The sequence below is a fragment of the Scardinius erythrophthalmus genome (assembly GCF_964197995.2).
Source record: "Scardinius erythrophthalmus genome assembly, contig: HAP1_SCAFFOLD_573, whole genome shotgun sequence".
Classification (NCBI taxonomy): Eukaryota; Metazoa; Chordata; class Actinopteri; order Cypriniformes; family Leuciscidae; genus Scardinius; species Scardinius erythrophthalmus.
Genome location: NW_028296046.1, coordinates 1 through 12,500, shown reverse-complemented (window position 1 = coordinate 12,500; position 12,500 = coordinate 1). Strand labels below are relative to the sequence as shown.

The 12,500-nt window shown below is 34.8% G+C and overlaps 2 protein-coding genes across 2 annotated transcripts in view; both read left to right on the top strand.

Annotated features, from left to right (window-relative positions):
• LOC308686648 (kelch-like protein 7) overlaps window positions 1–5,629 on the top strand; it is an 11,133-nt gene extending 5,504 nt beyond the window's left edge. Inside the window, exons 8-11 of the mRNA XM_081395087.1 lie at window positions 493–733; window positions 823–1,024; window positions 3,154–3,251; window positions 4,779–5,629. Coding sequence (XP_081251213.1) covers window positions 493–733; window positions 823–1,024; window positions 3,154–3,251; window positions 4,779–5,098 — 861 coding nt within the window. The 3' untranslated portion in view covers window positions 5,099–5,629. The remainder of the gene's footprint in view (window positions 1–492; window positions 734–822; window positions 1,025–3,153; window positions 3,252–4,778) is intronic.
• Window positions 5,630–6,403: 774 nt separating this feature from the next.
• On the top strand, window positions 6,404–12,056 carry LOC308686647 (DENN domain-containing protein 3-like; the record flags this gene model as incomplete). Its single annotated transcript, XM_081395086.1, has 7 exons — window positions 6,404–6,541; window positions 9,367–9,531; window positions 10,261–10,531; window positions 10,610–10,725; window positions 11,479–11,609; window positions 11,694–11,805; window positions 11,937–12,056. Coding segments are annotated over exons 2-7 (834 nt in total), but the record flags the coding sequence as incomplete, so codon positions are not given.
• Between the last annotated feature and the right edge of the window lie 444 nt (window positions 12,057–12,500).

Genomic DNA, 12,500 nt, shown 5'->3' with positions numbered 1-12,500 from the left:
AGAGTAAATACAACCATAAAGTCATTAAAGTAGTAATAAATATAATGTTTTCATCTAATCGAAGTCTCTATATGAAGATTCTTAAAACATGCTTATCCTGCAATCACAAACCACTAGGACCAATGATTATGGAGGGTTTCTTTTTCAATAAGAAATATGAAAATAATAAAATGTAAAAAAATAAAAGTCAATAATATATAAATAAAAGCCTTATTCGGCAATCACAAACTGAGTAAAGTATTTGCTTTACACTGAGTAAAAAAAAAAAACCTACATTTAAAAAAAAATATTTGACATATATATAATTTTTTTTAATAATTAGTGTTTTTGCAATAAAAGATTAAAATAAAATAAAACCCCAAAGTGATAAAAATAATAATAAATACTTTTCTTTTACTTTAGTCTTTATTCAGTCTATTTTTAAAAATCCTTATCCTGCAATCACAAACCACTGGGAGCGTGTGTGTGTGTGTGTGTGTGTGTGTGTTTCAGGATTACAGCTGGACAGACATTCGCTGCCCCTTTGAGAAACGACGGGACGCCACATCCGTGTTCTGGGACAATGTGGTGTACATCCTGGGCGGCTCGCAGCTCTTTCCCATCAAACGCATGGACTGCTATAACGTGGTGAAGGACAGCTGGTACTCCAAACTCGGGCCACCAAACCCACGGGACAGTCTGGCCGCCTGCGCCTCTAAAGGAAAGATCTACACCTCCGGAGGATCGGAAGTGGGTGAGTCTGTCCTCGTCCTCCTGTGGGTTTGGATTTGAGGGGAGTTACAAAATAAAATGGCTCTTACAGAATCTTAATGCTGTTGATAGGAAGCTCAGCTCTGAATCTGTTCGAGTGCTACGACACGCGCACCGAGACGTGGCAGACGAAGCCCAACATGCTGATGCCGCGCTGCAGTCACGGGTCGGTCGAGGCCAACGGGCTCATCTACGTCTGCGGAGGGAGTCTGGGAAACAACGTGTCCGGCAGGGTCCTCAACGACTGCGAGGTGTACGACCCCAACACTGAAGAGTGCGTATGACACCTCACACAGGGATAGTTCACACAAAAATTTTAACTCTGTCAGATTTACTCGCCCTCAAGTTGTTCCAAACCTGTATGAGTTTCTTTCTTCTGCCGAACACAAAAGAAGATAGTTTGAAGAATGTTGGAAATCAAACAATTGATGGACCCCATTGACTTCCATAGTAGGAACAACTCATCCAGGTTTGGAACAACATGAGTAAATGATGACAGAACTTTCATTTTTTGGGTGAACTGTCCCTTTAATGTGAGTTTTAAAGGGATAGTTCAACCAAAAAATGTAAGTTCTCAATTCTATTCTGTTATATTTGTATTATCTATCTACTATTATAGTACTTGTGAATATTTTGTATTAGCTTTTATGTTTATATTTTCAGTTTTCATTTTAATTGTAGTTTTTTTATGTACTTTTATCATTTTTATAAATGTTTCATATTTGTATTTAGTTTTTTTTAGTAAGCTCAAGTACTTCCACTTTAAATGTATGTTTTTCATCTAATATTTATATTTAATTTAATTTTAAATGTATTTCAATTAATTAAAACGATTTATAATAGTTTGAGTTAATAATAACAGCACTGCATCATTTGCTCATCTTCATGTTGTGACTTAGTTCAGCTCTTTCCTATACTTTTCTATAAATGGGCTGTCAAGCACTAAAGACTATAAAAGTATAATAAAAATATGATTTGTGTGGGTCAATATATGATTTGTCTATATTCTAAGTCAGGGTTTCCCAAACTGAGATTTGTGAGTTAATAAAAAAGCTAATAATTAATGAAATCATAAAAATGTCAAATTAAAATGAATAAATTATTTTAAAGATGAAATATTTTATTTGTTTAAATGATACTCAAGCCGTCTTCTCACACGGGCCACAAACATTATGCAGGACACTTCACACCCCGGACACTCACTGTTCACTACTCTTCCCTCAGGCAGACTGAGAACCCCCAGCACACGTACAAATAGACTGCGGAACAGCTTTTTCCCCAGAGCTGTGAACATACTACAGAAATCATACGCACACCCATGCATACAGACATAGATCTCTTACCACCATTTTACCTCCGCAGTGCAATAGGACTCTGGGCAATAACTGCTGTGTTCATTGTTCTTTACTGTATTAGCTGTTTTATCTATTTATTGAGAATGTGTTAATGTGTATATGTGTATGTGTGTGTGTGTATGTATGTATGTATATGTATGTATGTGGGTGTGTGTATGTATATATGTGTATATGTGTGTGTATGTATATGTATGTATGTATATGTATGTATATATATATATATATATATATGTATGTGTGTATGTATATGTGTGTGTATGTATGTGAGTATGTATGTATATGTATATATATGTATATATATATATATATATGTATGTGTATGTATATATGTGTATATATATGTGTGTGTGTATGTATGTGTGTGTATGTATGTATATGTGTATGTATGTATGTGTATATGTATATGTGTACGTATGTGTATATGTATATGAGTGTGTGTATGTATATGTGCATGTATGTATATGTATATAGATACACGTGTGTGTATGTGTGTAGATATGTATGTATGTGTATGTATGTATTTATACTCTGTATATGTATGTGAGTATGTATGTATGTTTGTATGTATGTAGGTATGGGCGTATGTATACGTAAGTATAGGGATGTGTCTGTGTATATGGGAATATAGGTTCATATTTTTCTCCTTTTTTAATATATTTTTATGTTTTTTACTATGCTGCTATCTGGAGAGGACTGCTCAAACAGAATTTCGTTGTATCGCATACAATGACAATAAAGATCTATCTATCTAAATGCATTTCATGTGACCATTAACTGACATCAGAGATCCACGAATGTGCAAATGTGTTGTTAAAATCATTGAAATATTAACTTAAAATCTCAGATGGAAATATTTTGAATGCAAAAGGTATAACCATTTAGTTTAAAGTGTTATATCTCTTAAAAAAATATTTAAAAATAATAAAAAAGTGTATTTTGTTAGTCTTAATTCATTTGCAAAGACCGAATGCATCTGATAAAAGAGTTAGTGAATCCCTGATGGAGGTCTTCTGCAGAAGTGTAAGTGTGTGTGTGTGTGTGTGTTCAGGTGGAGGGTTCTCTGTGGGATGCGTGAGGCTCGTAAGAATCACGGTCTAGTGGTGGTGAACTCAAGAATATACGCCGTCGGCGGCCAGAACACACTGGGTATGTTTTGTGCTCATAAGTTTACATCCCCTGCTAATATTAGTTTTATTTTAATTTCTTATCAGACAAGCATCTATTGTGACTCAGACAATGAGACAGAGTAACACACTGTTTTCTTTGTTCTACATTCACTGAATACATTCAACAAACTCATATAATGAATAACTTCTACAAGGCTGTTTGATTTCCTGAGGGAAGCAGCTGTGCTGGTTTAGACACGTTCAGGATTATGACTTTGCTGTTGTCATGATGTTTAGCACACGTCTCTGTTGTCAAGTAAAGACAGTTACAGATGATCAGTAGATGCAAGAAAGACCAATCAGAATTCAGTATGCAAATATTACAATTACAGTTTACATGGATTCATCTAGCAATGCTTTTATCCAAAGTGACTACATCACAAGCTCTATTATCCAACAGTATTCATACAATACAACACCATTATTATTATTACTATTATTATTTTAAAATACTAGATTAGTAAATATGTAACCTAGAGTGAATTTTTTTTATTGTTTATGAAAAACTAAATACAGATGTTTATTTTGTGTAAGAAAACATGAGTACATAATTTAATTTAAATTTAATTTTATATTTACAATTCTGTATTTTTTACTTTGTTTTTTTTTTAATCTAAATCACTATCTATAAATGTTATTTAATTTATGTTTTAATATTTTTATTTGACTTTTCAATTTTAATATATTGTTTTAAAATGAATTATAAATTAATATTAATGAATATTATCTTTCTATATAAAATAGTGCTGTCAAATCGATAAATCACGATTAATCACATCTAATATACAAGTTTGTAAATATATATATATACACACACACATACACACATTATATTTTTACAAACTTTAATGGTAGTTGTGATTAATCATGATTAATTGATTGGACAGCACTAATATAAAATAAAACATTAATAATTACCGGTATATATAATATAATTAAACATAATTATACATTTAATTATCCATTTTTAAACCGTCATTGAGAAAATGCAGTGATATCTTTACACTTTACACATTTGTTTTGTAATAAATTGTCTAATTTTTGTTATAGAAGATCTTTTCCTTGGAAAATCAGTCATCAGTATTTTTTTTTGTTGCAACGCCTAAAAAAGTCTCCATCTCGATGTTTTACGACCATAAATATACTGAATTATATTCATGTCGAGCAACACTGTGAACATGAGCTCAGTTTCCCAGACGTGCACACGATGCCATTAAAGTGTTCACATGCCTGTTCATGGTGATTAAACCACATGTTTTATGCAAAGCTGGTCAATAACTGCAGATATATAGTTAGAAAAACTAAAACCTTGATTTCCTAATTATAATACTTGTTTTATTTAATTATTTTATTCTGGTCTGGTTCATTTCATGGCCTCTGTTTGTATATAGTGATATATGTTTCTGATACAGCTGAAACCTATAATTAAATGATGATCAAAGAGTATAATGGCATCATGTAGACGTGAAGTCAGAGAGGTCAGAGGTCAGTGTTTCCCTTCTGTCAGGTGGTCTGGACTCGGTGGAGTACTACGAGATGGGCAGTAACGAGTGGAAGATGGCGTCTCCGATGCCGTGGAGGGGTGTGACGGTGAAGTGTGCGGCCGTGGCCTCAGTGATCTACGTTCTGGCCGGGTTTCAGGGGGTCGGCCGTCTGGGTCACATCATGGAGTATTACACCGAGACGGACAAGTGGGTCGTGTCCAGCAAAGTGCGTGCCTTCCCTGTCACCAGTTGCCTGATCTGTCTGGTGGACACGTGCGGCGCCAACGAGGAGGACATGAATTCAGCCTCTTCATCCTCATCCTCGGCCGATGGAAGGATGTGACGAGCCAAACCCAGTCGTTATTGTGCCGAGACATATTAACTGCATTACATATTCAGCTGATTATGGTTTGTGTCTTTAGTGCAGATGCTGAGAAGAGTTTGTGTCGCTCAAATCAAACCAATCGGGTTTAATGTTGAGATAAGACTGCTTTTGTCTTTACGCTCAGATTATTATGATCTTTTGAGCTGTAACTTTCGACTTCCAGGAAGGCTGATGTTCCCTGATCTCGGATCAGATTTCCACGTCGCAGAAGGACTTCCATTTTTAGGAAACAGTTGTACCTTCTGCATTTTGGCCATTTTTTTCTCCCCCCATTTTGGGTTTAATATGTGTTTTATGTTGGTTTTATGTTTTAAGAATTGGTATTTTGATGTGTTTATAGTATGTGTGTACAAACTCGTGACTTTTATTTTTTTAATAATGCTTGTTTTATCATTTTGATGTCGTAGAACTACAAGAAAACAAGCTGGAAAGTTTGAATGAATGGTTTTTGTAAGAGAGAATCTAAATAAAACGATCTGTTACTCACTGATAGTATTTGTGTTTCATTTTGTTTTCCTTTATAATATCAATACATACAAGCTTTCTGAACTTGTATTGCTTGTTTACTAGGTCGTTTAGTGTTATTACTTTTGCCTGCAATAACATTTTAGTTTTAGTTTTCACTGGCAGTATCATATATAGATAATGCTCGATATTAATATTATATATAGTGTACATATTTTAAAATAGACCATAGTAATATTTTATTCCCATAGTCATATACCATGTTGGTGTGGGAATATCAAAAGAAAACGTTTTTGTAAGTTAAAATCTTTCATTTGAGAGTAGTAAAGATAGACACTAAGTGGCGCTAAAGCTTTAACATTGAGTGAATACGCGGTCAAGAGTTTATACAAATAAAATGTTTTACTGTCTTCATTCATCTTAGTCCATTTAAAAATCGTAATTTAGATGTACTTTATCATTTTTGCGATGTATTGCGGAGAGGATTTGGAACTTTGATCCAACAAATGTTTTTGTTTCTGCTCGTGCGTTGAAGGCTTTGCATATTAATATTAATGACGCAAGGTGACGTTCGTCTACCTGATTGGCCGAGAAGGCGGGCGCTCAGTCAGTTGGCGAATTAGCAAATCCTGTTTTGGTGACGGCATGCCTTACGAATATTAATTAAGCCACATGAATGGACGCTTTCAAAGGTTACCAAGCAACGCTAGAATCACCTAATTAATATTCATGAGCTGATTGTTTGGTCATTCGGATCAGAGTTTTACATCTCTCAGAAAGAGTGTGACGGTTCAGGCCGAAACCTTATCCCGCCTTATGTTCATAACGAGGTGTGTTCTGTAACTGATTATGAACTACATCAACACTTTCGCTTTATTCTTCCACGACCATTGATTGACACACTTATGACTTGAAGTCGCAGCGGACACAATGAAGGTTTGTTTACTATTAATCTTTATTGAATCTTAATTAATATTCTGTTGCTCCTGTTGCGTTACTTTGAATCTTCGTATCAATCCTGTAACTTTGATTACATTATACATGCATCACATGCAACATTTATTGTAACACATCAGATTAAAGTTCGGGGTTTTTTCTTCAGTTTCGCTCGTGAACGCGCATGTCATAGAGAGCAGATGTGAAGTAGTGCATGAAATCATCAAATCTCTCAGATTCAACAGAACCAGCTGTGCTAGTAGTAACAGAATAGTTAGATTCATTTATGATTTTGTGTATTACAATTTTTTTTTTTACTGTTGGATGTATATCCAATATCAGTTATATATTAGTACAATACATACATATACATATACATACATCCACACACAGTTGTATATAAGCTTTTCATAAACAGATTTCTGAAGGATCATGTGACACTGAAGACTGGAGTAATGATGCTGAAAATTCAGCTTTGATCACAGGAATAAATTACATTTGACTAAACATTCACTTAGAAAACAGCTATTTTAAATTGTACTAATATTTGACAATAGTGCTGTTTTTACTGTATTTTCCATAAAATAAATACAGCCTAGGTGAGAGGGAGATACTTCTTTTAGAAACATTTTTAAAAACTTGGTAATATAATAAGGTTTTATTTGTTACATGTACAGAACTAACCATGTCACTGTACTTGTTAATCTTTATTAAGATTAGGTAATTAAAATACTATTTTTCACGTTAGTGCACAGAGCATTAACTAATGTTAACAAATAAAACTTTTAATTTTGATAATGTATTAGTAAATGTTGAAATTAACATTAACAAAGATTAATAAATGCTGTAGAAGTGCAGTTCATTATTAGTTCTTGTTAACTAATGAAACCTTATTGTAAAGTGTTACCAAAAACTTTAAATTACGTAAAATTACTTGATACTAATTACTTAACATTTGACCTGTAGTGTATTCTATGTGTGTCACGAATTTTTAAATTCATAAAAGGGGGTCATATATAATAAATAGGTTATAGCAGTGTTGTTTGAAGAAGTTTTAGATGAAGTTTAGCAACACAGAAGAAGGTATATGTTCAGGAATGACAAACCTCACTTTTCTTGGTTTTTCCCAACTGGTCTGACGTCTCTGTCAAGCTTCACTCCAGCCGAATGAATGCTGTCACTGTGTGACTCAGGGATCGTGAAGACCGGGTCTGTGTTGCATCAGAGTGACCAAAGCATCTATTGTGTATTTACATTTACAGTCGTACAGTAGATGCTTCGGCCTCTCTGGGTTGATAGAGCTGTAGCGAATGCCATAGTTTCAATTTCTAGTCTTAGTTTGAACTTGATCCAGATTCTGATTTGAAGCAGATGTTGACATTGGGAGCGATCCATTGCATGTCGTTACTCGAATGGAAAAACAGCAGGGCATGTAAGGACAACCAGTTATCTAATTAAAGTTTTAATGTTAAAACATTCTCTCATTACCATCCAGTGGAGAAAATCTAGTTAAATATCATGTTTCACTCTTAAATATGGAGATAAAACCATTTTTTCTTTTGTTTCAGCAGAGAATGTCAGGTTTTACTTCTAAAATGTGTGAACGATAACATATAAATCAGTGATTACATGCAAATCACTCTCTCCATCCATTAACTCAGATGATAAGGCTCAGATGTTTTGAATGTGTAAAACATCAACCATGTGCTGACATAATTATACGTTTTGCATAGTGATGGTTTATTTGTTTATGGCTGAAATTCTGCACCACATAATGAGCAAACTTCTATTTTGATCTGCGTGAATCCTTAAAGCTGCAGTCCGTAACTTTTCTGGGTTAAAAATGATCCGAAATAAATGTTTGAGCAAGTCCATAACCAGCCAGTGTTCAAAACTATGCTTGCCTTCGCTTGTAATAATGTCTTTAACTCCAGTGGATTTCCGTGGGAAATTGGAGCATGTCTTTGCATCATTACGTCACATCTGTCCACATACAGAAGAGTCTCGGCTAGTCGGCTATGAGTGTGAGGATGTTGGAGTTGGAGATTTATAGCCTTTTCTCACAGCACTGGATATAATTAAACATCAATTTGATGGCGGATCCAGAAAGGTTCAAACGACAATCACCAACTGGAGATTCACTTGTTGTAAAATGCAAAAGACTTCAGACTTCAGAGTGTCTACAGGAAAAAGAGACTGCAACCGGCCCATGTGAAAACAAGGATAATATCGGAAGGACATTAAATGTAGTCACACAATGCTGATGTTGTTCACATTAACAATTTGAGAACAAAGTATAATTTGCACGGTTTGAGTGATATGATAAGCAATCGGTAGATTTAATCAGTGCGATTTACTGCAATGCTTTTTCCCCTTAGTTGCTCAGAACAAAAGTGGATGTTTGTTCAGATTGACATTTTCCGGGGGAAATTCTTATGTTGGTCAAACTTCCATAAAGTATAATCTGTGATTGCGAATGCCAGTATCCACACCGGCGGCGACTGACAGCCGCACATTCTCCTCAAAACACTGGATTCTTCCGCGCTGTGCCGAGCCGAGGCACAACCCACAACAACTATATCATTATAAAGTTGATAATTCCACGAATAACTGCAATTGCAGATTTCGAACAGAGATGGCGACAAAGAGGAAAAACTATGGACTGCAGCTTTAAACATAGTTGGTGGTTGCCAGACACAAAGTCTCTGTGATATTTTAGTCTCTTCATATCTCATCACTAACCATAAGCAATATGCTTGCTCAGTCAGCAATGCTTAAAATGTCTGGTGAAGCATCAGCTGAAGTCGTTGTAACCTCTTTAACAGACCTAGAGGAAGTTGAAGAGCCGCCATGGATCTGAAGACTGAAGAGTAAATACACTGCGTGTGATCACAGAACCGGTTGTGATGGCGGATAAGAGCCCGTCGGGTCTACTGGAGGCGTGTGTGGTGGCTGGAGTATCAAATGAACGCCTGAAGGAACTATGCCTGGTGAGACGTCTAAAAATCTTCATATTCACACTTAATGTTGAGGAAAAAACAATGAAAATCTGTATGAACATTTATTAATAATTAATAATTATGATGTTTTGTAAAATTTTATATAATATGAATGTTTGTGTATATATAATTATAATTATTAAAGTCCCATGCAAATATTTCCAAATTCATTTGTCGTGCTTGCTACACACACACACACACATATATATATATATATATATATATATATATATATATATATATATACATAAAATCTTGATGAAATAATACATAGAAAATACAAATAAAATGTGATTTCATTGTTAACATGAATAATATGTATAATACATTTTCTATCATTTATATAGGCTAGTATATAAATTAGTATATAAATTTTTTCTTTCTTTTTAAAAAATGTATTTTTTTAAATATATTATTCATAATAATTAATAAAATGTAAAAATATGTGTATATATGAACATATATATGCTGAAAAATTCGATAATTAAAAATAAAATAAAATTATATTTTATTAATAATCATCAATAATAATAATTAAAACAACTTTTTGTTATATATATATATATATTATTGATATACTATATATATATTGTTGATATACTATCCTATATAAATGATAGAAAATGTATTATACATATTATTAATATTAACAATGAAATCACATTTTATTTTTATTTTTAACGTGTTATTCCATTTAATGATGTATTTTTCTGTGTGCAGAATGTTGGTTTAGTCGGTAGAGATCTGCAGGTGGAGGCGGAGGTGCTGCAGGTTCACGCTCCGCCGTTTGTGACGAAGGACAGCTCCAGTAACAGCGTTTATCAGGCCTTCAGCAGAGTCCAGCGGAGACGCTCCTTTAAGAAGAGGGACCGACCCGTTTCAGCCATCATCGAATCCGGGAAAACCAACGAATCAGCAGTCGGCGTCTCAGACGACCTGAGCGTGCCGCAGAACATTGACCTCATAGCCCTGCAGCAGCTCTGCTTCCCAGGTAACCTCCGCAAACGCCTCAGCAGGGGATTCTGCGTCTAATGCGGATGCTAACAGAGTCTGGTTTGTCATTGTTCAGATGGTTTGAGAATAACCAATGAGTGCGGAGAAGACTCCTATCATTTCCTGGTGTTCACGGATGTGTTCGGGACTCAGACACATGGGGTGGTGGCTCAGTACTGCAAACCTATTCAGGTGAGCTATCGTAAACATACTCTTATGGATAGCTATCATATCAAATCTAGTCTAAATAGTTAATAAACAAACATGAAAGAGGTTTCAGTTCTTCAAAGATATTCTGAACTTCCTTTGAAGATCTGAGAGAGCAAGATTGACTGTGAGCCTGTGTGTGTTTGACTGTGTTTTTGAAAGAAGTCTCTTTATATTTGATCAAACAAATACAGTAAAAATAGTAAAATATTATTACAGTTTAAAATATCTGTTTTCTGTGTGAATATATAGTAAAGTGTAATTTATTCCTGTGATCAAAGCTGAATTTTCAGCGTCATTACTCCAGAGTCACATGATCCTTCAGAAATCACTCTAATATGACGATTTGCTGCTCAAGAAACATTTATGATTATTATCAATGTTGAAACCAGCTGTGCTGCTTCATTTTATTTTTTTAAACTGTGATACATTTATTTCAGGATTTTTAAATGAATAGAAATTTCAAAAGAACAGCATTTATTTGAAACATAATCTTATGTAACATTATAAATGTCACTTTCGATCAATTCAGTGCATCCTTGCTGAATAAAATGTAAAAAAAAGAAAAAAAAGCTTGACCTTAAACCTTGGAATGTTAGTGTGAACATAAATAAATATTACATACTGTATAATATAATGAAAAATGTGTATTATTTATAATAATTATTAAATTCCTATATGAAAAGTTTCCAAAATACAGTCGCTAATTCCTTTGTCATGTTTGTTGTGTTATTGAAGTTCCAACAGGACAATATGATGCATAAAAACGGCTATCAGTCGACCAAGCTGCAGCGTCTGTACACCACGTACAGCATATGTGTCATCTCCAAATATCCATATTATAATGCCCTCAGAGACTGTCTGTCCTGGTAAGAGCCTAATCCATATTATTATTTAGCTGGAACATGGAATGAGGAATAAGCTGAAGGCATTTCATCTCTCTGCCGTCATAGTTTCTTGCTCCAGCTGAAGACCTCCCGCATGTCCGAGTTTGAAGAGCAGGTGAAGGAGTTTTCCGCCAAACTGGCACTGGTTCCCATCCCGCCTCCCGGACCCCTGCATGTGGTGAGCCTCTTTATTCCCTCTTTATGAACTCTTTATTCCCTGGCTGTCCTGCTGGGAAGGTTCACATGAACATAAATATAGCTCTTTCAGGTCACCTACTTTAATGTTGGTTTGTGTGGATGTTTCTGCAGGTGTTTAATCTCAGACCCCTTCGGATTGAACTTCCCTCCAGACTGGATGTGGACCGGCCCGTCTTGGACCTCGATCTTCACCTGCCGTTTCTGTGTTTCAAACCCAAACAGATCCTGCAGGTCAGTTATTATCGTTAAATAAAACTATTTTGTTAATTAAAATAAAGCTGAATATAAAATAAATGCTAGCTGAAAACTGACTTAAAGTCCCCCTATGGTGAGTATCCAGCTTTTAATGTTGTTTATATGTCTATGTGGTGTTTTAATGTGCTATAAGACAAACCATGTGTAAATTCATAAGTCAACACCATTGCTGAGTATTTTCTCCTTAAAGGGGTGGTTGATTATGATTTGACTTTTCTAACTTTAGTTAGTGTGTAATGTTGCTGTTTGAGCATAAACAACATCTGCAAAGTTACAACGCTCAAAGTTCAAAGCAAAGGGAGAGATTTGATCTTAGAGAAATCGCTTTTTAAGGACTACAACAAACGGCTGGTAGAGACTACACCACATTCCTCCCGGGTTAGTGACATCACCAACCCTAAAATTTACATAAACCCCGCC